This window comes from Phyllostomus hastatus, unplaced genomic scaffold (genome assembly GCF_019186645.2).
Source record: "Phyllostomus hastatus isolate PE091 unplaced genomic scaffold, TTU_PhHast_1.1 phas_scaffold_317, whole genome shotgun sequence".
Classification (NCBI taxonomy): domain Eukaryota; kingdom Metazoa; phylum Chordata; class Mammalia; order Chiroptera; family Phyllostomidae; genus Phyllostomus; species Phyllostomus hastatus.
Window position 1 is genome coordinate 6,735,971 of NW_025334023.1, and position 24,779 is coordinate 6,760,749.

The 24,779-nt window shown below is 45.0% G+C and overlaps 1 protein-coding gene across 2 annotated transcripts in view; it reads right to left on the bottom strand.

The window, feature by feature from the left end:
* The window catches only part of TENM4 (teneurin transmembrane protein 4), a 737,235-nt gene that overhangs the window by 145,949 nt on the left and 566,507 nt on the right, over positions 1–24,779 (bottom strand). For both annotated transcript variants that reach the window (XM_045817894.1, XM_045817893.1), the window contains 2 exons: positions 2,559–2,660; positions 409–603 (listed from right to left, as the gene is read on the bottom strand). In XM_045817894.1, the coding sequence (XP_045673850.1) occupies positions 409–603; positions 2,559–2,660 (297 nt within the window). The remainder of the gene's footprint in view (positions 1–408; positions 604–2,558; positions 2,661–24,779) is intronic.

Below are 24,779 nucleotides of genomic sequence, written 5' to 3' on the forward strand. Positions count from 1 at the left end.
GCTCAATCCCAGCCCTGCTATGTACTAGCTGTGTGACCTTGGGCAGGTCATTTGCTTCTCAGAGTCTTCATTTCCTCAACTATAAAATGAAGATGATTCCCCTCCCTAGTGGATTTGAAGTTAAACAATGCAAGGCGTCTAGCACAGAGCCTCATACACAGTGAGTACTCAATATAACATTCTCATATACAGTAAGTACTCAATGCACTTCCCTTCACTGAGTAGGACCAAATTTGAATGTCCTCTTCCTTTCAGTTAATTCCTGCTGCTGACGAGTTCCTCACTCAGGGGGTAGGGATCACAGGGTTGCTCAGGTGGCTTCCTCTGCTCCCTGGATGTCCTCTTAGCCCTGTGTGCTGACCTCTAAGTCCAAGCAAGGTGACGGTGCTGGCTGCGCACAAGCCTTACCTTCCTCACAGTTCTCGCCCTTGTAGCCGGGGTTGCAGATGCAGGTGCCCATGATGCAGGTGCCGTGGTTGCTGCAGGCCACATCAATGCACTGGTTGGTGGGCACATCACACTCCGCGCCCTTCCAGCCGCTGTGGCACAGACACCGGCCCTTCATGTACTGGCCGTTCCCGCTGCAGAGCACGGGGCAGGAGGCTGGGGAGATGGCACAGGAAGCCTGGCGTGAATCAAAGCCCAGCGTCCCCCAGCAGCCTTTGCCCCTTCTCCCCTTGGCCTGCTGGCTTGACCAAGAGCCTCAAGTGCTTTGCCACAATTCCCACGCGTGCCCATCTGTTTCTCATGTTTTACTTCATTCCAGGTTAAACCCATCTGGAGCTATAGGCTGGCAGAGCTGGTTCCCTGAACCCTGCTTTTCTCCATCCCCCTTATATTCCTGGTGCAGCATGGTGGTTGCCAGGATCCTTAGGTGGAAAGCTTCAGTCTGTTCCTTGGGCCCTCTAGAAAACACAGTTAGCCTCCCACCTGCCTCAGCCCCTCCTCTGACGCGCCCCATCTGATAGCATTCCATTTTGCTTCCCCACACCCCTGCTGCAGCACCACTTACTGTTGCCTTGAAGCAGCAAATCTCAGTTTTTCTTGCCTTTCAGGCTTTCACTAAAACCCCATACTCCACTGTCCCATGAGAGAGAGTAGCTGGGCCCAACTTAGCTCTTGAAAGTATTATCTTTCCATTCTGCCTCTTAGTGTAAAGTGTTTTGTGAACACCTGTACGGAGGACACTATATAAAAATAAATTATATTCATTGTGCTGTAAGTGCATACCAGCCTTAGTGAGGAGGCTGTTTCATACATGACTCTTCACTTTAAGTGCATATGGGACGAGACAGTAATTGTTGTTAGAAGGAATGACTCATCTCTTCTCTCTGTACCACCTTCCCCGATCCCCCACCTGGCATCTTGTGTTTTGAAAGCACTCAGCCAGTAATCACTGGGCTGCCTCAGGGCTGCCGGCTCTGCTGTCTCAAACTGAGTCTATTTCATGCGGGAAAGAATAGGCAGGATCCCCAAAGCAGCGTCATATCACTGTATTTTCAGGTGCTGTATCCACAGCCTGGAAAGCTCTCTCTGGCTTCCACCAGTGAACAACTCAAGTGTCAGGTCTTGGTTCCAGTGTCACCTCATCTGGGGAGCCTCTCCTGGTCCTCACTCCGTTCAAGCTAAGACAGCTGCTCACTTTCACTCTGCTAGGAGCTCCCTGCCTGTGATCTCCCTACAGTGTTTCTCCCTATTAGGTGCTTTGTAACTGTTGATTTTGCCTCTTTCCCATTCTGAGAGCAGCTGGGCATGCTCAGTGTTGTAACCTCAGAGTCTAGCACAGGACTTTGCCTGAAAGGGCACAAAGCAAATGCCTGCTGAATGACTGAAGAGGTGGAAAAACCCAGGGAAGGGAGGGGACCTTTTGAGCACCCCCAAAGGGAGTGCCAAATTCTCAGGACTCCGGATCTCCTTTGGCATTTTCCTTGTCACTTCTTTCAGGACAGAAATGGGGGCCAAATGCACAGGTAGATCATGGGGAGCCTTTAAACTCTTGCAACAGTGGTTATTGTTAGCCCCATGTGTGCCCAGATCTGAAGCACGATTAGGGTCCTGTGTGGAGAAGAGCTGTCTCGCCTTCCAAGTCCTTGGTGGTCTCAGCTATGATTCTGCCTATGCAGTTAGAAGGCAATAACCGAGCAGCAAATAAGCCCCCACCCCTCTGCACAGGGGCAGGAAGAAGCTACTCTAGCTAAAGATGAACTTCAAAGGCCCTTGGCAAACACTGATCACTCCTCTAAGACGAAATCAGCCGTTAAAAGGACCGCATGCCACTCCCTCTGCCCTTACAATGGAACATGAAGTTCACTGTGGCTGCCCCCCTGAGGGCCTTCCTTCGTGATGTCCCCGGTCATGCACGTGGGGGTCACAATGGCTGATGAGGCCACGCTCTGCTGCAGACCTCCCTGTCTGGGTTTCTGAGGAATGGCCCCTGGGAGCCCTTCTCACGAGAGTCAGGGGGTGGGCTGGAGCTCTGCACTTGCTCTGAGAAGTGACAGTGGAGCTGCCAGAGGGGCCTGGGGAGTGGAAACTGCAGGCCGGCGCAGGGCTCTCACCTCGACCGCAGTCAGGGCCCAGGAAGCCCAGGAAACAGTGGCAGGTCCCCGAGATGCAGTCACCGTTGCCATAGCAGTTGCTGGGGCAGTTATCCACCGATTCTGCGGGGAAAGGGAAGGAGAGCTGAAAACAGAAGCTTGTTTCCCCAAACAGGGGGCCCAGGAATCAAGCCTCAGGTTAACCAGGACCCACGAATTTGAGTTCTTTTGGCTCAGTCGCTGAAAGCAACTGAGTTAAAAAAAGTACATGTTATTTTACTCTTACTGAGGTCCATCTCCACTGACACTAGGAGACGTGTTCTGGAAAATGTCTGCCTGAACCAATCTTTTATAAATCAAATTTGTATCTACAAATACATTAGAGAATTTTCTCTAAATTCACAGGGAAAAACAATTTAACTTGTTAGCAGTGGTTATCTTTGGATGCTGGGCAATTCTTGGGGTCTTTACACTTTCCCATGTTTTACATTTTCCTCATAATGGGTTGATATTCCAGGAATTTGTTTTTTAAAGCTACTGAGCATTTGTAAATCTGCCTTTTCCCACCTCTGATTTTTCATTGGTCCTGGTCCCCACGTGCTCCATTCACCACCCAGCGGCCTGAGGTGATGTCTCTGCAGCAAATCTGATCCTGTCACTCTCCTACTTAAAACCCTTCAGTGGGGGAGAAATGAAAGCACCAAGCTCATAAAAGGCATAGGAGTTCCCTTTCCTATTCCCTTTGCCCCACCTGCAGCCCCAGCTTCTGCGACCAGCATGCCCACCTTTGCAAAGATGTTACTTTCTCTAAGTCTCGCTCATACTCTGGGATTGCCTATGTGACATGTCAAGGAAATACAGACTTCATTTCAGAAAGATTTTAGTGAAAAAAAAAAAAAAACCAAAACAAAACCAGTCCATGTTCTGTAGCTCCAGGTATTGAACCTGTCAGCTGGGAAATCTGTTTATGTGGAATAGCCCACTTCTCACTGTTGCTGGATGTGGAGTAAAGGACAGCAGGCACTGTATTGTGAAAGCCTTCTTTGTGCCATGTAGTTCCACAAAGTTTATCTCATTTCACTGCCACCATATCCAAAGAATGGATTGTTATTTGTATTTAAAAAAAAAAAAAAGGAGGCTGAGAGATGAAGTAACTTGCTGAAGGCCACACTGTGTCATGGATGGAAGAGTCAACCCCAGGCCTCTGGACCCCAAGCCGGGTCTTCTTCAGTAATATGCTCTCTGAGTCTTAAAGGAACTTCGTCTATAGCAGAAGCCAGGAGAATGAGCCAGGTGACAGGTCTGTAGGACAGTGAGGCCAGTCCTGAAGACTGCAAAGGACCCAGTTGGAAGGTAGAGAAATCTAGAATTTGTAGAGCTTAAAGGGATCCAAGAGACCATCTAGCCCAAAGCTTTCATTCAACAGAGAAGGAAACAGAGAGTAGAGGAAGGGCAGTGACCTGCCCAAGGTCTCAGAGTGAGTCCACAGAGTCAGAGTTGAAAGCAGAGGGAAAGGTTAGTAAGGAGGGCAGAGTGGACGATTCAACCACATGTCTTCTTCGCACACAACTCTAAGTCATGAAGCCAAAGGTAAGGTCTCTGTCAAATGAGATGTTACCATATAAGACACGAGTCGTGTCCACAGGACACTTGCAGCCTAACTGGGAGAACGAGATAACACTGTCAATGAGTAGCAGCACAGGACATGGAAGCAGCTCTGCCTGGAGGTAAGGAAACCTGGTTCCGGGGTCCATTCTTCTGGTCCCACGGAGGGTGACCTAAAGCTACTTCCATCCTGGCTCTGGGTCTCACCTTCCTCAAATGTGAAATGAAGGTGATGGCAGAGATGACCTCTAGGACTGCTTCCTGTTCTTATATTCTATGAGTCTATAATTAAGAGAGCAACTGTACAGGAAGGGCATCCAAACAAGGACATGAAGCCTTAAAGGAAGCAAAGCTCTTAGTGCCAATGCAATGCCTGCTGCTATGGGGCAAAACCAGCAGAGGGCGGGCTTTTCAGAGGAGGTGGGCTTGAGGAATGGCTTGGGTACAGATGGATCAGGGAAAAGGTGGGGAGGCAGTGAGGAGTTCAGGGCACCATGTACTTCCCAGAAAGGTCTCTCCCCAACTATCTGCCATTATCAACTTGGAAACTACTTAAAAAGTTTGGAAATAGGGTTTAAATGTGTGGTTCTTTTTGTGAGTGGGTGGGGAATTCCACTTACTCCACGTTGTTCCTCTGCTAAAATGCACCAACAGCATTTTATACTAGCACAGAGTTAAGAACGAGAGGATCTAACCCAGTATATGTTCTTGTTTCAGGGCGAAGTGGCCTGACTCCACTCAGAACAAGGTCACAAGCCAGGGCCCTGAGTGTCTGTCTCTGCTCTCCAGTGGCTTTGCTTTGTAGATGCCATGCTCCTGATGGATACCTTTAAGTTTGAAGTAGCTTCATAAACACATTCTTTAAAAGAGAATGACTTAGAAAATTTCATTTTGAATATTCTTTTAAAAATTAGAATTTTGAGTAAGATTAAGGTAAGATTATTTTCCCGTTTAGCTACTGGCTAAAGGTACAACTGGAGGGCAGGTTCCACCTGCAGTACTGCGGGAGCACTGGACAGAGGGCAGGAGGTCTGGCCTCCAGGTCTCGTCCTGCTACTGAATGGCTGCGGGGACTTGACCATGTCACTTCATCATCTTTCTGCATCTGTTTCCTTGTCCTTGCACTTGCTCTTCACATACCTGCCTGCTTGGCAACTCCTATTCCTTTCAAATACAGCTGAAAGGTCACCTCCTCTGACAAGACTTCCTGACTTCTTAAACAGGCTCGGTTACCCTAGGACTCTTTCCTTCACCCCTACTAAAGCTCCAAACAGTCCCCATTATTGACTACGAACTCCCTGAGGGCAGGAACTGAGTGTATTCACTTATATATTTGCCAGGGTTCAAAGAGGGTCTGAATAAATGTTCATTGTGATCACTGAAAGAATTCAACTGGATGATCTCAGAGACTCTCCCAGATCTCAAATCCTGTGGTTCAGTACTTCTCAAAACCATGGTATTAAACAGTCTCCTAATAAAAATTACTGTAATTACCAGTTGCATTTTTAACAGGATCAACTGCAGATATGTGTTATGTATATACTTTCTAGATTTTGATTTATGAAGCCTGCAAGGTACAAACCTGTTAATCATCTGCCAGAAAGCCTTCATGGTGAAAAAGTGAGGAAAGTATATTTTCTATGACTGAGTATAGGGTTGGTTGCTGAATCTGACAGCACAGAATACTGTTTGCTACAAAACTTGCCCGAGGCTGCTGGTTTCAGAGAAGGCAGAAGTTTTAGAAAACATGAAACATGGAATAATTTTATGATAGTAACAAGGAAGTAGAAGGGAGACATTTGGAGAATATTTCCTTTTGATGAAATGTTTATGTATATAGTTTTTCTTCCACTTGGAAATATTTCAACCACCTGGGTCCCACCTGGGATCCCACACGTAATAAGTCCCCACTGAACGAGACATCTCCATGCTAAAGGCTCATGCAGAAGTGACACTCATTGGCGTGGGAGAAGTGTGAACTTCATTGAATAAATTTGTTGTTATGTTTCCAATTAGTGCTTGGTGAATTTCTTCCCTCCATAGTTCCTTCCTGTTTTGCTTGTGTCCAAACGGCAGCTGCCTTCATTCTGCAGGAGGTGTGCCGTTAGAGCTGCTCAAATTTAAATGAAAACTTCAGCTGCCTATGAATAACAGAATTTCATAATTGGGTATATGGTATATTGCCTGCCCCGCTTCTCAGCTTTGTTTTTCTATCACAGCAGTGGGTCCTGCTAGAAAATTTGATTCTCAGGAACTTGTTTTTCCTTCCATCAATATTGAAATGAAGAGTTTAAATGTTTTCTTAGCTCTTTTTCTGGACATGTGTTGAGAGTGGGTGTGCTTTCTGCACGTTGAACAAAATATTGCTTGACACACAAGGGGCAACTGCAGAAGGGAGCAAAGATACCAGTGTTCTTCCCTGGAGGAGAACCGGGAGACAGGAAACCAGAGGCCTCGGGGAACCCCCGCCTAGCCTCATTTTGCCTGTTCACTGCACTTTTCCAGAAAGAAATCATTAGCATTGACGTGCCAAGGTGAAAGGATAACAGTTGATAAATATGTCCTCCTGAGTCCAGAGTTGATGCCTGGAAAAGCCTGCCTTTATTTGCCACCTTTTTCTTTTCTGTTTTGAAATCCAAAGCCTCATTTTGTAGGAAACAAGGAGAGGCCACGGAGGGAAATCCTGCCTGGAGAAGGACTACTGGGAGCCTAGCCACCTACTGGACTCCTGTCTCCCAGGGGCAATTATATGAGAAGAGGGAAGGAGGCTCTTCCCCTGCATCATGTCCTGGGGGCACGGCTTCTGGCCCTGGTCTGAGCAGGCACACCTCGGTGGTCAGAGGGGCCTGATGCTGGATTCTGTCACCAAAGAGAGAAGGAACCAGCTGTGAGTGAGGTCCGTGCTTACTAACCATCCTTGATCTCTCTCTCCCTGCTCACTCAGCACTATCCCTCCCTCCCAGCCCTGTCCTGCTTCCCTGTGATGTGTCCCACACAACAGAAGCTTGTGTTTACTACCTGCAACTTCTTTCTTTACTTCTCTCATCTTTCCTTAAGTTGTAAAAGTAAGTGCTGGCAAATGTCTGGGAGTGCTCAGTCGAGGAACCAAGATCCAGCTCCTGCCTGGCAGAGGTCCACTCTCTGATGTCTCTCCTTTCGGCTACTCTGTAGGATGGATGCTCATGCTTCAGGCAAGAAGGAAAGGACTTGGACACAGGACAGCCAGTTGGATGACTGGATATGTCATCCTGACAGCAGCTAGTGACATTTGTAGTTTAGGTTACATCTATTACATCCTCTTTGATCCTGAAAGGGGATTGGGATTATTATTGGCAACCAAAAAAAAAAAGAGGAAAATAAACTAGACAGTATAGTTGTGATTTAATTCTACGGCAGCTCAAGGTTGAGAGAAGACTCTCATACAGATCTTCTCATTTCCTCAAACTGAACTGTGAAAGATATATATTCTACTTCACTCCTTATCATAATTATGAGAAATAGGTATGTTTGCCACCATGTTACAGTCTCAGATGGAGATTGAGAGCTGGTGCCACGCTTTCAAGGTCACAGCTATCAGGGAGAATCTGGTAGCTGAATCAAGTTCTATCTGAAGCCAAAGTGTGTAGTCTATGGCCTAGACCAAAATCTGGGCTCTGGAGCCAGATTATCTGTTACTAGTGACATACCCTTTGGACAGGTCATCTCTAAACATCAATTTCCTCATCTGTGAAATGGGTTAATAATAGCACTTGCCTCAGAGGGTTATTTTGAAGAGCAAACAGGGTAAGGCTGTGCATATAAAGAGGTTTGCTCAGGACTTGGCAGATTTGGTATTTTGTTTGAAGACAGGGTCATACATGCATTTCATTTGTGAGCCAAAACAACATACTAACTTGGTCTAATGAATCCAAACCACACAATGTGGATCACTGGGAATAAACACACACACACACACACACACACACACACACACACACACACAGAAACTCCCCACAGTTAAAACAGGAAAGCAGACAAGCACTGTGCTGAATGTGAAGAAGGCAGGGTGTTTGGGTAAATTCCCTCCTGGGGAAAAGCACTGTCAAAGCAAATTAAACCTGTTGTCTCCCAGAAGCCCAAACACAGGCAGACTCATGCCAACAACTGAAAGAACTTCCTCCCTCTGCATTCCAGATTGGCACTGGGCAGGTGCCAGGTGCTGGAAAACTGGTCCATGGCCCGGGAGGTGTCAATCCCTGTAGGTGCCCCAGCTTTCTCTGCAGATGATGGAAATCAAACGCTTTTCATCTGCAACCGTCTAGGTCAATGCAATGACAAAAATTTGACAAAGCCCCTGACAGCCTGGGCTTGAAGCCAGTTCTGCACTGGCATTTGAACTGGGAAATCTGTTTTCAATCATACCAACCACTATTAAGAGCAGTTCTAAGGAGGGGTCTGAGAGAGACACCGTTTCCTTGATTATATTCAGTTTGGGTCCTTCGTTAATTATTTATTTGGGGGCAAACAAATTTCATCAGTAAGACTGTGAACTCCTTGAAGACCAGCATCATGTCTGGTTCTTCAGAGAGTCTAGTGAGTGGGACACGCAAAACAAGTCCTCAGTAATGTCTGTTGTTGAGAAACTCAGCAGGAATACAAGGGAGAAGTGAGCTGTAGGGTGGCGGTCAAGGCAGTAAGAATGGCACAACAGACTCAAGAGAACAGCTGGTGGCCAAGAGGCTATTGCTTCCTTGTCCTATATTTTTTATGTACAGCACGTAGAATGTAGGGAGTGACAGGAGGCTCGGTTTTGCATTGTACTCTCAGACCGCATTTGGAGTTCAATAGTTCACATCTGGGGGCCACATTTATGAGCCTGGTAAGATCAACGGGAACGCATTCATCAAAGAACAACCAGAAGGAGAAGAGAGCTTGAAACCACATTTCAAATAAAGAATTCTTGAAGGAATTAGGAATTTAGCTTACTAAGGGAGTATGAGCTCTGTTTAAAAATATCTGAAGGGCTGATATGTGAAATAAGGATTAGGCTTTGGTTTTGTGACCCCAATAGGTTGACCTAGGTCCAACAAGTAAGGACTAAGGTCTTTGAGAAATGAATTTGTTTCAAAAGAAGAAAGAATTTTGTAAGAGGCAGAGCAGAATACCACTTACTGTGTTGGGTTATAGTCCATGGATGGGTATGCATGTGCCCAAATATTGTAAACTTCTTGAGGGCAAGAAATGTGTTATTCATCTCTGAATCTTCAATAAATAGTATCACCCTTGACTCAAAGCAGGTGATGAGTGAATGTCGGATGAATGACTAAATGGACTAGGTAACCTATTAGGTCATGCATTTTCAGTCACTGGACGTATTCAAGAAGAGGGCAAGTTAATGATTGGTGGGGGTACTCCAGGGGGATAACAGATAAGCTGTATGGCATCTTCTAAACCCAAAATCTTATGATTCTATGAATCACGGTGGAAGGAAACATGCCTGGAGTATATCAAGAAACTTGGGTTCTAGTCCTATACCTGCCACTAGCTTGTTAGGTGAACTTGGCCTGGTCCTTTTCTCTCCAGGACTTTCTTTTCACCTCCAAAATCCATTACGTTTATTCAGCAGGTATTTCCTGAGCATCTCCTCTGTCTCAGGAAGTGTTCCAAGGGAAGTGGATGGCTTGAGTGATCTTTCAGATCTAACATCCTGTGATCTAATGAGTTAAACCAGATTGTCAGTTAGAAATAGATGTTTTTTGAAAAAGCTAAGATCATCATCATGCTTAGGACCTGAGGGAGAAAAGGAAGTTTGTTGTTTGAGGGCAGGCTCCAACTTTTTCAACCTCCCTGCTGTGTCTTCAGATAAGTAGCATTATATGATCACCTCTCCTGTGAGAGGGGTCTCTGGCGAGTCACCAAGGCTGTGTAAGCAGGGATGAAATTGGAGGGCAGGCGGCTTCCTGGCTGCCTCTAGCTAAGAGCTCCCACATCCTTTCCCGGGGCTGCTGGCAGCAGCTCTCACAGATGTCAGAGTCCCTGCAGTTGGCTCTGGTTCTGCTGCCTTTCCCAGGAACGCTGCACATGCATCGTCTTCTCTGTGCCATGTGCCCACGTGCCAGAGGCCACTGAGACACACACGCCAAATGGTGATGAGAACGACAGGTGCTGTGTTGTTCAGGAGCATGAGGGCCCTCCAAGGAGAGGGGCTGCTCATGTGTTTGGAGACACTTTTCTTTCCCTTATAAATTTATCAGTCCTTCACCCACAGCTCCTTCTGAGGGGCACTGCTCTGCCCTTAGTTCCTCTCAAAACAGCAGGCATAGGTAGACAAGATGATGCCACCTCTTCACTGGCCTGAGGTGACTGGACTGGGATGAGCACCTGACCCAAGAATACCCGATCCACAGGCTGACTGACCAGCACTCTATGACATGGCCACAGTTCCAGCCTTTTGTATTTGAATTAAAATATACCCAGGGGATGTGGCGGTCAGTGACGACAGCATGAGAGTGGAGGTCAGAAGATAAGGTGGAAAGAGGGGCTGGTAAGGTTATTCTGGCCTTAAGTGGGAGCCAAAGTTCAGAGGAAGTGGTCTTGAGTGAGCAGAGGATGCTGGCCTATCAGCAGGGAGAAGTGAACGGAGCTGAAGCTCTGAGAGAGGCAGGGACCCCACAGCAAGAGGCCGTGCAACCCATGACAAGAAGAGAGTGAATGGGGACCCTGGAGCTGCCTGGACTTGCAGAGGCTTCTCAGAGCCTCTGTTAGTCCCAAAGTGTGTCAATCTTTTGGAAACTACTTCATTGTCACATCTGCCTGGCCTTGAGGTTATTTGAGTGTGTTTTTGCTCCTTGCAGCTGAAAGAACCCTGACACATCTACTTGCCTTGGACCTTATCAGGCTCTACCTGGTAGATTGCAGGCTTTGATGATAGCTGGTAAGTGCGGGACTTAATGTTTGTAAAGCATTTCTACGTACGGCTTTATTTGATCCTTACAATAGCTCTGTATGGAGGAAGGGAAGGTGCTATTTATTATTTCCTGTTTTGTAGATGAGAACACAAAGGCACAGAGAGCTTGCTGAGGTTCCTGCGGCCAGTCAGTGACAGGACTATCTCATCTTACCTAAGGCAGGGGTTTCTTCATTACCCGCCACTGCCGGTCCGATAAGAACACCTGCTGATCCCCCTCCTGTTGCCTTTGGTCTGTCGGTAATACAGTGAAGACTACACAAAGGATGCTGCCAGGACCAGGAAATTCCAAATAGCACCTATTTTAACTTTGGTAATTGAAATTCTCATTTTAAAATACATCTACTAGCATTCAAAAATCAAAACACAGTTCCAGCCATTCACAACCATATCATACTGGACAATAATATTGATCCATTTACTCATTATCACTCATTCATTCAAACAAGTCTCTGTGGAATCCACTGTGCTGATGCCATCAAGGGATCCCAAGTGTGGTCCTGCTTCTCAAGGAGCAGTAGCAAGGCTCTGGGCTTTGAAGTAGGAACAGATCTGGGCCTTACTTCTAGGGTGGGACTTAGAATAAGTCACTGCATCTGAGATCTTGGTTTATCTGTGAAATGAGAAAACTACTATCTCATAGCCTTGTTGTGAGGATGAAATAAAACCATCATGTACATACATATGTATGTGCATATATAAACATACACCTGGTATATAGATGATGCTCAGGAAATGTTGCTTTACTCCTAACTCTAGGACAGTTTCAGTGATCATCACATTTTAGCTTGAGTCAGTCCCCTGAAGGGCTTGTTAAAACATGGAATGTTAGGCCTGGCCCCCAGAGTTTCTGATTTAATAGGTCTGGGATAGGGTCCCACCTGATGCTGATGCCCTAAGTGTGGGTACCACTTTAAGAGCCACAGATCTGGAAGAAAGGCTGAGACTTTACACACAGGTCTAGCTACAGAAGCCAGAGGGGACAGAAAGATCCAAACTCTGAACAACTGTAAAACACTTGTGGACCGCTTCCAAAGAGGAGGGCTTGATCCTCCAGGAGGCGGTATTTGAATAGCTGTTCAAGAATAGACAGTCTTTTGAAATGCAAAGCAGTTCTGGGCAAGATGGGGGTCGAGTAAGCAGCTCCAGAATAATCATCTTTTGCTGCTCCCACACAGTGACCTGCTGATCATCATGCCAACTTCACGTCAAGTCTGTCTTCAGAACAAATTATTTAAGAAACCAGTTTTTTAAAAGCTCAACTCAGCTGCTAGCTGGAGGGTTCCATCTAATGAGCATCACTTTGTGCTGAATTATTCTGTGATGACAGACAATGGGGGAGCAGAAACAGGCTCCGAGGAGATGGGGTGGGGGAGCTATTAATTATTCACCAATCATTTATCAGAGCTTGTCAGCAAGCTTGATACTGCTCACAAAACAGGAGAAAACCACCCCACCCCCTTTATATCAGCATAGCCAGGACTCAAAATGCACAGAACTACATAAAGACGACCCAGATGACTGCGGGTTAAAACTCCCTTGCTGGCCTGGGCTTCACGTGGAAAGTGGAAATGTCTGGTCGGAGTCACCTCCAGCCTGACCCACTGCGTCAGCCTTCCAAGTGGGCACCTGCCTCCAGCCTCGTCCCTTTCAGTCTCCCTGGCAGCCACAGCTGCATCCTGGAGTTGTGTCTCTCCAGGTCCCTGCTCCACGGCACCTAGCATAGATACTGCAAACTGGAGGCTTGTGGACACTTTTGTTTGGAAAATGTTTTTAAAACTTTGAATTAGTTGTCAGATTTTTTTATAGGAGCACTCATAGAAAAATCATACTTTTTTTTTTTAAGAATTGGAAAATCCAGCATGGCAACAACCGCCTCTCATTTAGGAGAGGCACCGGGGCTGACACGCTCCATATCTGCAGCTTCCGGCACCACTGCCCCCAGCCTGGCCCCCAAGGCATATGGACATATGACCCTGGCCTGGAGGAGCACTTCCCAATGCGTGTTCCAGTATGGTCTTCATGCTGTTGTCACAGTCACATACCGCTTGTCCTATGATTCACTTGGGTTTTTTCTTGACTCATTTATTTTTTAAAAAAATTTTTAAAATAGAAATTCAGTATCATTATGAAGTCATGATTTGACATACCTAATTATACTTTTTTTTCCAGTTTACTGAAGTAAATCCATAATTTTTGAAAAAGAATCTGTCTATATGATCTAAATGAATCTTAAGAACTAGACTTTTGGAAATACTGGTGAGGTGAAAGCCTGAATTTCTGAGCCAGGAGTTCAGGGCTCTAAATTCCCTTTCCAAACTAATTTCATTGCCACAAAGGTCTTCCTCGTGTCTACTTTGTGCTGTGGCCAAATTGCTCCCTGCTTTGCTCCTGAGCCCACACAACCCTTCCAGCCTCCCGGAGGTGCCAGAGCCGGTGACTTCACCTGCAAAGCCATCCGCCCACCCCCCTGCACCCGTCCAGGTCCTAACCATGCCTCATGGCCCAGTTTAACATCACGTGGTCGGTGAAGCCTCCCCAGATCCCTTCTAGCAAACGAAGTTTCTCTCTCATCTGAATCTTAATGGTACTTTATTTCTATCCTTCACTTATCACCTACTGCTTTCTACCTTGACGCATAGTTGTTTATGAATGTGACCTTTACCCCTAGTAGACTGCAAATTCCTCGAAAGTAAGAGGTCCATTTCCAATGCGCCATCTTGTCTGAGTCTGCCAGTGACTGGCATACTGCCTCGCCTAGAGCAGCTACTCACTCAATGCTTGTCAAATATCGAATGACAAAGGGCGACAGCGCCTGATTTCTGCCTGCAGTCCTGACACAGGCCTCCTTCTGTGGGGTCTGGACTGCTCACTTCCTTGCTTTTTTCTTTTCTTTTTTTTCAGATTTCATTGTTATACACTTTTCCCCAGACCTGCAGCTCCACTCTCATTTCTCTTCCTCCGGGCCTGTTACTCTCAGCTAGCCCCCATACTGGGCCCTCTTCCCCTAAAACAGCACTAGCCATGTGTCTGGGGCATGTGCAACAATAAAGTTTGGTGGGGCCCCAGATCTGTTCTCCAGCAAGAACTGTCAAGATGGCTTCTGTGAATTATATACTTGAATGACTTCTTCCAGGACATACGCAATACAATGATTAACAAAGTGGGTAAATTCTCAGACTCTAGTGGATTTTTCTTTACAATAATTATAATGTGTGTTGGTCTGTCTCACAGTGATTTGAACAGTATTTCTTATTTATCTAGTAAGTAACACTGAACATAATAACTTGGGTCTACATCTTTGGGCCAGAGGCCAAGCTGGAGTTCTGTTGGACACCAAATCCTATTAGAAACCATAGTAATATAATTATATGTTCAAGTTAAATATTTTTTAGCTGCTCTAGCCACCAAGAAAGATCAATCCTTCAGCCTCTAGGCAAAGACTACCCAATGACAAAAACAAATGCTACATATCTTGCAAGGAACTGAGAAATAATAGTTGCTGTTGTAAAAAGTTCATGGAACCTTCTGGCCACCTGACTCTCCGGCTGCAGCAGGACTTTAACATACCATTACACTAGCGTATAATGCAAATGTGAACTCCTACCTGGCCCTAACCGAAAGGGAAGTGTCCTCAGTTCCTTGACCAATGAAAGGCTGGCCTGTCCATGTGCCAGGGTTGTCTGTTCTCTACCTGGTAAGATGTTTGGAAGCAGTCCATAGCTCCTACTTTCAGCTGTCTGCACGCCTGAATGACGAGGGCTGTTGGGACCCCTGAAGCACTAGGCTGCAGCCCTGTGGCTGGCTAGCCTTCCTCCCTGGTCCCTGATCCCTTGTACGTGACCACTGGGCTAGAGTGTGACCACAGACCCAGGCATGCTCAGTTCCTCAGGGCTGGATCCTGTCTGTGACATGAATTAGTTTCACTTGACTAGATCTCCCTGACCATGACTGAGGACAGACTATGCAATCAGGCAGACTTCGATGTGACTTCCACTTCTAAGTCTCACTAGCTGTACAATCCTGGACACATCACTTGGGGTCTCTGAACCCTAAGTAACCCTGGTTTCCTTACCTATCTCATTGCAAGGTTGGGGAGGAAATGAGCTAATACATGTAAAGCACAGAGTAGGGTTTGCAGTAAATGTCTCATCACTGGCAGGTAAAATGAAACCAAGCCAAAACAAACCAAATGGAGCAAACCCATTTTGGACAAGCCAGGTCAGATGCTGTCTAGTATAACAGAAAGAGCACAGGCTTTAGAATGAGATGCCTGTGTGACCTTGAACAAGTCACTTTACCTCTCTGTGCTCCATTTTCCTTGTTACAGTATTAGCATCTGGGTGACTATGAACAGGGAGCCCTGGACACTTCCAAGGGTTAGTATTTCCTGATTATCCTCTGGCTGATGTCATGCGTGTGGGTACATGCACTTTTTGACCACAGGACAACAGGGAGCCGGGAAAGCAGCAACTAATGCTCCAACACTATCTCTACATTGTACTGACTTACCTTATTAAGACTCAACTAAGTCCATGGAAGATTACGTTTCTTCCACCTGCAACGCATACTACAACATCCTGGGTTGTGCCCGCATGGTCATATCGGGGACACTGAATTCTTTCTTCCTCTCAGCTCATACCTCCAAGCCTTGGGTGTACATTCTACAGACATCACCCCCCTTTCTGTGACAGATGAGCTGTAAGGGTCCAGCTTCTCCTAGAGCCTTGGGGACATTTCCCATGTACCTCTTCACATTGTGAACCCCTGGCTTCTTCCCTCTGTCATGGCTTATCCTAAGCACCACGGCTGCACCTATGACATGCAAGGCTGGTTCTGCTGACTAGGTCTGATCCATCACTGCAGCTAGGGGCTGGGCTCAGTAGCCAAAGGCAGAGCATGCACATGCACATGGCTATATCAGAAGAGAAGCTGCCATCTGCTCATTAAACTGAAGGTGATAGGAGCTAATGCTAGGCTTGCTGGGTCTTGAGGCTTCCAAAAAAGGTAGTAGAAAATAGGAAAAACAGATCATCACCTTCCCAGGGAACAGAACCTCCAGCTGAGCTGGGGTAAAAGGCCCTTTGATCCTGAGCCCTACACTTGTAGACACAATATCTCTACCTGCCTTGGCCTTAGCAGCTGCCGAGTCTTTTGTCACCTAGCTTCACTTCCTAGCAGCTAGCCAGAGTTCTGGAGGACACAGGTGCATGTCCTTTCCAGAGCAGCCAGGTCTGAGGGGGCTGCTGCTCTGGCTATCTGATGGTTTCAAAGGTTTAGGAAGAATAGCTTTTGTTCATGATGGCTGAGTATCACCCCTCTTTCCTTGCAGACCCTGAGCAAATCCCAACCTTCAAGTTCAACTGCCAGGACAAAAAATTAAGAGAAAGGCACTAGCCAGAGAATATTTTCAAATACATCCTCCAAAAGATGAAGATGGGCTAGAATACTTGACTTCTCACTTCTGCCCTCTAAGCTTACATTTCTAGTGGAGCTACAGGTTTTTAATACTAAAGTAATAAATGCAGACATCTAATAAGGTAACAATAACTAGAAAAATAGGACTTCTGGCCAAGATGGAGGCATAGGTAGATACACTTTGCTTCCCCACACAACCAAAAGAAGGACAACAACAAATTTAAAAACAAAAAAATAACCAGGATGCTAGAAAATAGAACTGTATGGAAGTCTGATAACCAAGGAGTTAAAGGAGAAATATTCATCCAGATCAGTAGGAGGGGCAGAGGCAGGCAGATGGGCAGAGAGGACACTGGGCAGAGAGGACTCACAGCAAGACAGTGGCTGGAGCACCGAGGTGGGTGAGGCAGCAGCTAGCAGAGCAGGCCGTTCCACATTTGCATGCGGATAAACTGGGAGGAACAACTGGGGAGCAAGAGAGACCACACAACCCAGGGTTCCAGTGTGGGGAAATAAAGCCTTAAAACCTCTGACTGAAGAAACCTGTGGGGGTTAAGGTGGCAGGAGAAACTCCTAGCCTCACAGTATAGTTCGTTGGAGAGACCCACAGGGTCCTAGAATGAATACAAAACCACCCATCCAGGAATCAGCACCAGAAGGGCCCAACTTTCTTGTGGGTAATGGCAGAAGTGACTGACAGCTGGCAGAGAGCTGAATGAATGCCATTGTTCCCTCTTGGACCCCACCCGCCCCATACAGCGCCACAACATAGGATGTGGGTTGCCCCACCCTGGCCTAAGGCTCCTAAGGCTCTGCCTCTTATTATGTAATACACACAACCAAAAAAAAAAAAAAGGCCCAAATGAAAGAACAGATCTAAGCTCCAGAAAAAACACAACTAAGCAATGAAGAGATAGCCAACCTATCAGAAGCACAGTTGAAAGCACTGGTAATCAGGATGCTCACAGAAGTGGTTGAGTATGGTTGCAAAATAGAGGAAAAAGTGAAGGCTATGAAAATTGAAATAAAGGAAAATATATAGGGAACTGATAGTGAAGGGAAGGAAACCAGACTCAAATCAACGGTTTGGAGCAGAAGGAAGAAATAAACATTCATCCAGAACAGAATGAAGAAAAAGAATTCAAAACAGTGAGGAGAGGCTTAGGAACCTGCATGACAACTTTAAATATTCCAACATCCAAATCATAGAGGTGCCAGAAGGAGAAGAGGAAGAGGAAGAAATTGAACACTTATTTGAAAACATAATGAAGGAGAACTTCCTTAATCTGGCAAAGGAAATAGACTTCTAGGAAGTCAGGAAGCTCAGAGAGTCCCAAAGAAGTTGGACCCAAGGAAGCACACACCCAGGCACACCATAATTACATTACCCAAGATTAAAGATAAAGAGAATCTTAAAAGCAGCAAGAAAAAAGGAGACAGTTACCTATAAAGGAGTTCCCATAAGACCATCAGCTGATTTCTACAGGCAAGAAGAATTGAAAGTCATGAAAGGCAAGGACCTGCATCCAAGATTACTTGATCCAGCAAAGCTATCATTTGGAATGGAAGGGTAGGTACAGTGCTTCCCAGATAAGGTCAAGTTAAAGGAGTTCATCATCCCCTTACCCTTATCCCCTAAACCCTTATTATATGAAATGTTAAAGGGGCTTATCTAAGAAAAAGATCAATAACTACAACAATAGCCATCCTTTATGGAGTCCTACTATGTTCTAGGCACCAGCCTCATGTTATCTCATTTAACTGTCACCCCAGCGTTAATAGTTAGGTGTCATCTGCATTTTTCATATGAGGAGATGGAGGCATAGAGGATGGGATGGCTTGCCCAAACCACTGGTTACTGAAAATCTACTCTGTGCCAGCTAGGGGAGGTTAACTGATTTCATTGCTCCCTTCTCTGCCTGACCCCCTCCCTGCACAGGTTTGCTCAGGCTTTCTCGACAGCTCAAGAGAAACTGCATGGCAGTTAGGCCTCTCCATGCCTGCTTCCTCCAGCGCAATCAGTGCTTTGGAGAGCCAAGGTGGGGTCTAGGCTGCTCTGTAACCCCAGATCCCAGTTCAAGGCCAGGTGAAGAGCAAATGCTTATTAAATAGTCTGCTGAGATATAATGAAGGCACAGCCTCTGCCCTTTGACTTCACAGTCTGACATGGGTGACAAAGAGCTGGCTCACGATGCGGTCAGTGCCTGCAGTGAATAAATGTTTAAAGCCCAGATGAGGAAGCAAGCCCTTGGGGACATCCGTGGAAGCAGTGTAGCCCAGCACTGGGGCTGGGGAGAGCGCCTCCATGAAGAGAGGGGCTGTTTGAGAATTTAGAAAAAGCAGACCATGTTCAAACATACATGTTCTCTGAATCAGGCAGGGCAGCAGGGGAGGAATGCAGGATGCGCAGCAGAAACCAGGCTGTGAAAGGAGATCAGGTCACGGATGCCAGTAACCAGGGACAAAGGACTTCCCACAGCCTGAGCTGGGGGCCGAAGGAGCTCTACTTGAGGCAAATCGAAGTGTCCACTGTTGTAAATATCTTTCCTTCTGGGCAACTTTTTGAGACAAAGACTAACCAGGTTGGTTGACTCCTGCCCAGAAAACACCTTCATTCATACCTTCAGCCAGTCAGCATGTCCCTGCTTTGGGACTCAGATTCAAAGTACAAATTAAAGAAAATAAGATAGGAGCCCATTGAGTGTCAGGCAGATGCCAATGTACTATCTCATTAAACCCCTCTGTCGCTCAAGGAGGATAGTCACCTTTTTCAAGCTCACACAGCTGGGTGCTGCAGAACTGGATGAGAACCTGCTCTTCTCATTCCTGGACTTTACCCTGCACTCCAATAGGCTTCTCATCCTGGAGTTTTGTCCCGTGGCTCCTCCCTCCCTTTCTTCCTCTCCAAATCCTCCTGTGCTTCTTGTTCCACCCTAGGTTGTAGTGTTACCCTGAGTATTGACCTTCTCAAAATTCCCTTAACAATTCACTTTGCACTGCACAGTTCCCTCATCTGTTGTCCTCAGTGCTATTAGTGTGTGTCTTCTCCGGCTGTGAGAAGCTGAGAGGACAAGGACCCCAGACTTTCATGCATTTGCCTCCCCCACGGAGCAGCTTAGTTGTTTACTAAAATAAATACATAAATAAATGTACAATCAATATGCATTTTTTTCCTCACCCAAGAAGATACTCACTGATTTTAGAGAGACAGGAAGAGAGAGAAACAGAGAAAAGCATTGCTGTGAGAGAGAAACACTGATCAGTAGCCTCCTGTATGTGCTCTGACTGGGGACTGAACCCACGACCCAGGTATGTGCCCTGACCGGGAATCAAACCTACAAACTTTTGGTGTACAGGGCAGCACTCCAACCAACTGAGCTACCTGGCCAGGGCTCAATACACATGGTTTTAAGTTGATTTTTTTATTTTATCAGAATTAGTGGAGTTGGGTACCCAAAAGAAAAAACTAAATTTGGACAACTGTGTGACTTTTGTGAAAACAATAAGTATGCAAGTGGACTTGGGAGCAACAGTAATATCAACATCTGTTGTGCACTCAGTGGGGAGCCTGCTCTGCACACTCTGCCCTGCTGCAGTCTGCTGTTTGCTAGGCCTGCGACACATCCCTTATTCTGTGACTTCTCTTCACCTCTCTCCTGTGCTGAACTCCTTGTTTCCTGACCCCCCTTGTTGATTTACTTTATGGTTTTGGTGGGGTGCGTTTTCAAGCAGCTTCCTGAGAAAAGGTGAATGAGAGGTATGGATTCCGTGTCTGGCTATAGGTATCTTTATCCCACCCAACACTGGATTGATTCTTTGATTCTCTATGCCAGGCGAAGGGGAAACCCTAAGGGTCTGACTGCTGCTGCTTACATATCACTCAGACCGGAGCCCACCCACGTGCTGGCTCCATGCCTCCTGCTGCACCCACAGCCTTGTTCCGGAGGCCGGCCAGCGCTCTACTCCTCAATGCCACTTCCGTGAGCAGGGGCTCAGTATCCGGCTTTCTCCATGCTGCTAACGCAACCTACTTTCTTTTTTCCTGACATCTCTTGACGACTATTGCGACTTATTCTTTCTGTCCTTGTGGGTTTGTTCCTCATTTGTTTGTTTTAAATCATTGCTCTCATTATGGTGGGACTCCAGGAGGGGATAAATTTAACATGCAACAGCAAGTTCTTAATAAAATTTGAGACAATTTTCTAGTTCCTCTTTCCCGAAGCTCTCGTTCCTCAGCTTTAAAAACAGCATAACTTCTGACAGCCACTCATTCCCACCTGCCTTTTGTAGCTCTTATCTACACATTAAATGCTGGTGATCCTCAGGCACCTGTCTTAAATCCTCCTCCCTTCCTACCTCTTGCCACTCACCTTGCTCTCCCCATCAGTTTTTTTGAGGCCTGAACTTAGGTGCCATATACTCAAAATAAGCCTTTCCTGATCCTATCCCAATTAGGTTAGCGACCTTCGTCCAGTGCTCCCCAGGACCCCACCCCTCTCCTTCATAACCCATCACAGTCACAGCACTGATCCACGTCCTCCTAAAGGCTGAGAGAGACACAAGGGCACATCCCTGTGTTCACAGCAGTCACCATCGCCATCGCAGAGGGCATGGCAGGTAGATGGACGGTGTGGAAGAAACAGATACTGGATGAATGTGTGCTTACAAGGATGAATGAATGAATGGCCCAATCAATCAAATTGGATTCAAACCCAGGCTTGTCCTTATACTTGATGTGTGATCTTGAAACCCCTTCCAAGAAAAAAACAAAACAAAACAAAACAGTGCCTTTCCTTCTAAAGCTCAGCCGCTGCTTCCACTAAATAGGAACAATAATCTGAGTACCATCCTATCTCACTGGGTTGTAAAGAACAAAATAAAAATGAAAAAACATCATGCCACTGTGCTGAGTAAGCTGCAAGTCCTGTACAACATAGGGGATTATTACTATCCTGGAGAACTCTGCTACACAGAAAACTCTTGTCTGTTTTGGGTTTGGAGGATGCAGGAAACAGAATTGCAGGCTCAAGTTTCAAATCTCAGGATTCTTTCAAATTTGCTTTCTTTCTTAAAGTGAATTCCACTAAGCCTTCTCTGGTATACTCTAACACTAGGCATTCAGGATGGACGGACCACCTGTGTTCTTGTCTTTCACCTTAAGCAAAGCTGATTAGAAAGCACAGTGTGCCTTTACAGTTAATAGTTTTAACTTAACACCTTCTTTAAAAAGTAAGAACAAAAGAACAATGACAATATTTATATACACAGAGGCGTACAACCAAGAGCTGAAGGAACACATGCGTGTCTGTAGCACCTGCAGCACTGAAGAAACTGCATTGGCAGCAGACTTCAGTTCAGCTCAGATCCTTGTCTGGTCCTCCAGATTTGCCCATTCGATCACTTGTGCAACTGGGGAGAACAGGAAACCTTTACAAAATCCCAGCTCCTAGGCTGACAACAGTCTCCTCTTTCAGAGCGCCCAGTGGTTACTGCTTTGAAGCACTGCATTGGGTTCAGTCTGGGAGAGCTCCAGACACCAATGGCCAGCCTGACAGACACCCTGACCAGCACCCTCTAAATGTCATTTTGGTTTCAACAGCAGGAAGAGGGTGGTGGAAACAGCAGTGCCTCAGGGTAGAGAGACTTCAATTCAAGTTCAAATTCTGCTTCTAACTACTGATTTAGGCAACTAAAGTGTTATTAACAGATGGGTTCATACTGTAAACATAACTTCTGTCCTACTTCTGGGGTTGAAAATTATAAGCATTTTCCCACATTTCATACTCTTCATAACAGTGATTTTTAATGGTTGAATAATATTCATTAACTGAACATTCCAAAATTTGCTTATATGCTTTCTTATTTTAGAATTATATTGTTTCCAAATTTTCACAACTGTAAGCAATGCTGAGATAAGCAAGCAGCTTTTTAAAGGTATTGGTTTATTTCTTAAAGACTCTCAGAAATTAAAAATGTGAACATTTTTATGATTTAATACAAAATGCCAATTTGCTTTCCTGAAGGTTGCGTTGATTTACAATGCAACCAGGAATACACATGGGTACAGTTGTGCTGTAGCCCACTGTGGCCTGGATGTTAACTTGGAGGGGGTTTCTAATTTATTAGGTAAAAAAGATAAGCAATTATTTTAATTTGCACTTTTTAGATTACTATTGAGGTTAAACATATTTTAGGTATGTTTCCAGTATACTATACATTTTGGGGAGCTTTTCTACACATGAGCTTTAGCCATTTGTCTATAAGATCATATTTCCCCCCAAAGGATATACATTTTAACATAATATAGATAGTAACTCTTCCTTGATCTCTCATAATTGCTGCAAGTACTTTTCCAGTCTATTTTTCTTCTTATTTTGATGTCTTATAAGACATATGGAAGTTTTACATTTTTAAGCAAGCATTTGTTAGTCTTTTGCTTTGTAATTCTTCAATGACTTTCAAACTTAAAAGTCCTCCCTAAATCAGAGATATGTGAACATTGGGTTTTACCCGTTTCTTAGTTTGACTTTTAAGTATTTTCCTCTTTAATCCATCTGGAATTTATTTTGGCATATGGTGTGAGGTGAAGTCTGAATCAGAGGGTAAAAACTCTAATTCCTCCAGGGGCCAGGCAGGTAAATTAAAGAAGTGAGGAAGAAAAAGAGAAATCAGAGATATGAGGTGGAGACTGTGTTGAATTACAGAGTATTTAAGGAGGCACAGGCTCGTTCCTACAGGGATTTTGGCCTTCTAATTTGTAAAGGTAAACCATAAACCTATAGTTTCATGGGAAATTGTCCAATTTTTAAGTATTGGGCCAACACTGTAGGCTATAAAACTGCTCTGTGTTTACCAACCACATCTACCACTTTGAATGCTACTCTGCAGCCTCTGCGCCAGCCTGGAGTTGTCCAAACTATTCCAACAACATTTATTAATTTGCTTTTTTAAAAAATTACTCTTCACTGGGGGATATGTCCACTGATTGATTTTTAGAGACAGAGGAAGGGAGGGAAGGAGGGAGAGAGACACACACACATGGATATGAGACAGAAACATCCCTCGGTTGCCTCCAGCATGCTTCCTGACCATGGACCAAACCCACAACCTAAGTATGTGCCCTGACTGGGAATTGAACTTGCAACCTTTTGGTGTAGAGGCCATTGCTCCCATGATGTGAGCTAACTGGCCAGGGCCCAACAATGTTTATTGATTAAGTCTCTTCTTCTCCAACAATTTGCAATTCTCTCCTTTTCAAATATTAAATTTTTACATATAACTGGTAATGCTTCTAGGCAATTTTATTTAATTAGTCTGCTTGACTCCTATTCTCTTTTATTACAGATTTATGGTATGTTAATATTTTTAAAGATGAGTGCCCTTTCATTATTCTTTTTGGAATTTTTTCCATACTTTCATCTGTTTATTATTCCAGCTGAGGTCTTAAACCATTCAACCAAATCACCTAAATCCCCTTTAGGGTTCTGTCTGGCATTCCATTAACCTATAAACTGACATATTTAGAGTATTTCACCTTCTCATCAAGAAACATTTTATATTTCCTAATTATTCATGTCCTGTTTTATAGCTTGCAATAAAATTTCACAGTTTTGTCACACAGGTCACATATAGTTCTCATTAAGATGATATTTTAATTTTTATTGATTTATTTGACTGAGACATTTTTCATTATATTTCATAACTGGTTATTGTAAGTATATGGGAAATCTACTAACTTCTGTAAAGCTATCTTGTACCACAGTTACAAGTTCTGAATTCTTATCAAGTAAAATAGTTCTTCCAATTAGTGTTTGTGTGAACTCTAGGAATAAAAAAATCCTACACCAATAGTGACAGCTTCGTGTTGGATTCTTGTTTCTGTTGAATGTTTCCAACTGGCTAAAACTTCTAAAACAATGCTAATAAAAATATACCCTTATTTCTTAATGATTTTAAAGGGATTTTGTCTAATATTTAGCTAGGAAGCATTAGATTTTCACTAAAAATTGATGTTCTTTGTCATGCAAAGTATGTTTCATCTTTCATTTTCAATATTGTTATGACCTAGTATTGTCATCAAAGCTGTTTTTACCCTTATTGAACACATAAGACAGGTCTCAGCACAGTGCATTCAAAAAGTGTTGGAAACTTACAAAATAGGTGTGAGCCAGATGCACCTGGGTTTGAATCCTAGCTCTGACTCTGTGTGATGCACAGCAAAATCGCTGCCTCATCTGGAAAATGGGGATAATAACTTAGATGGGCAAAGGCTG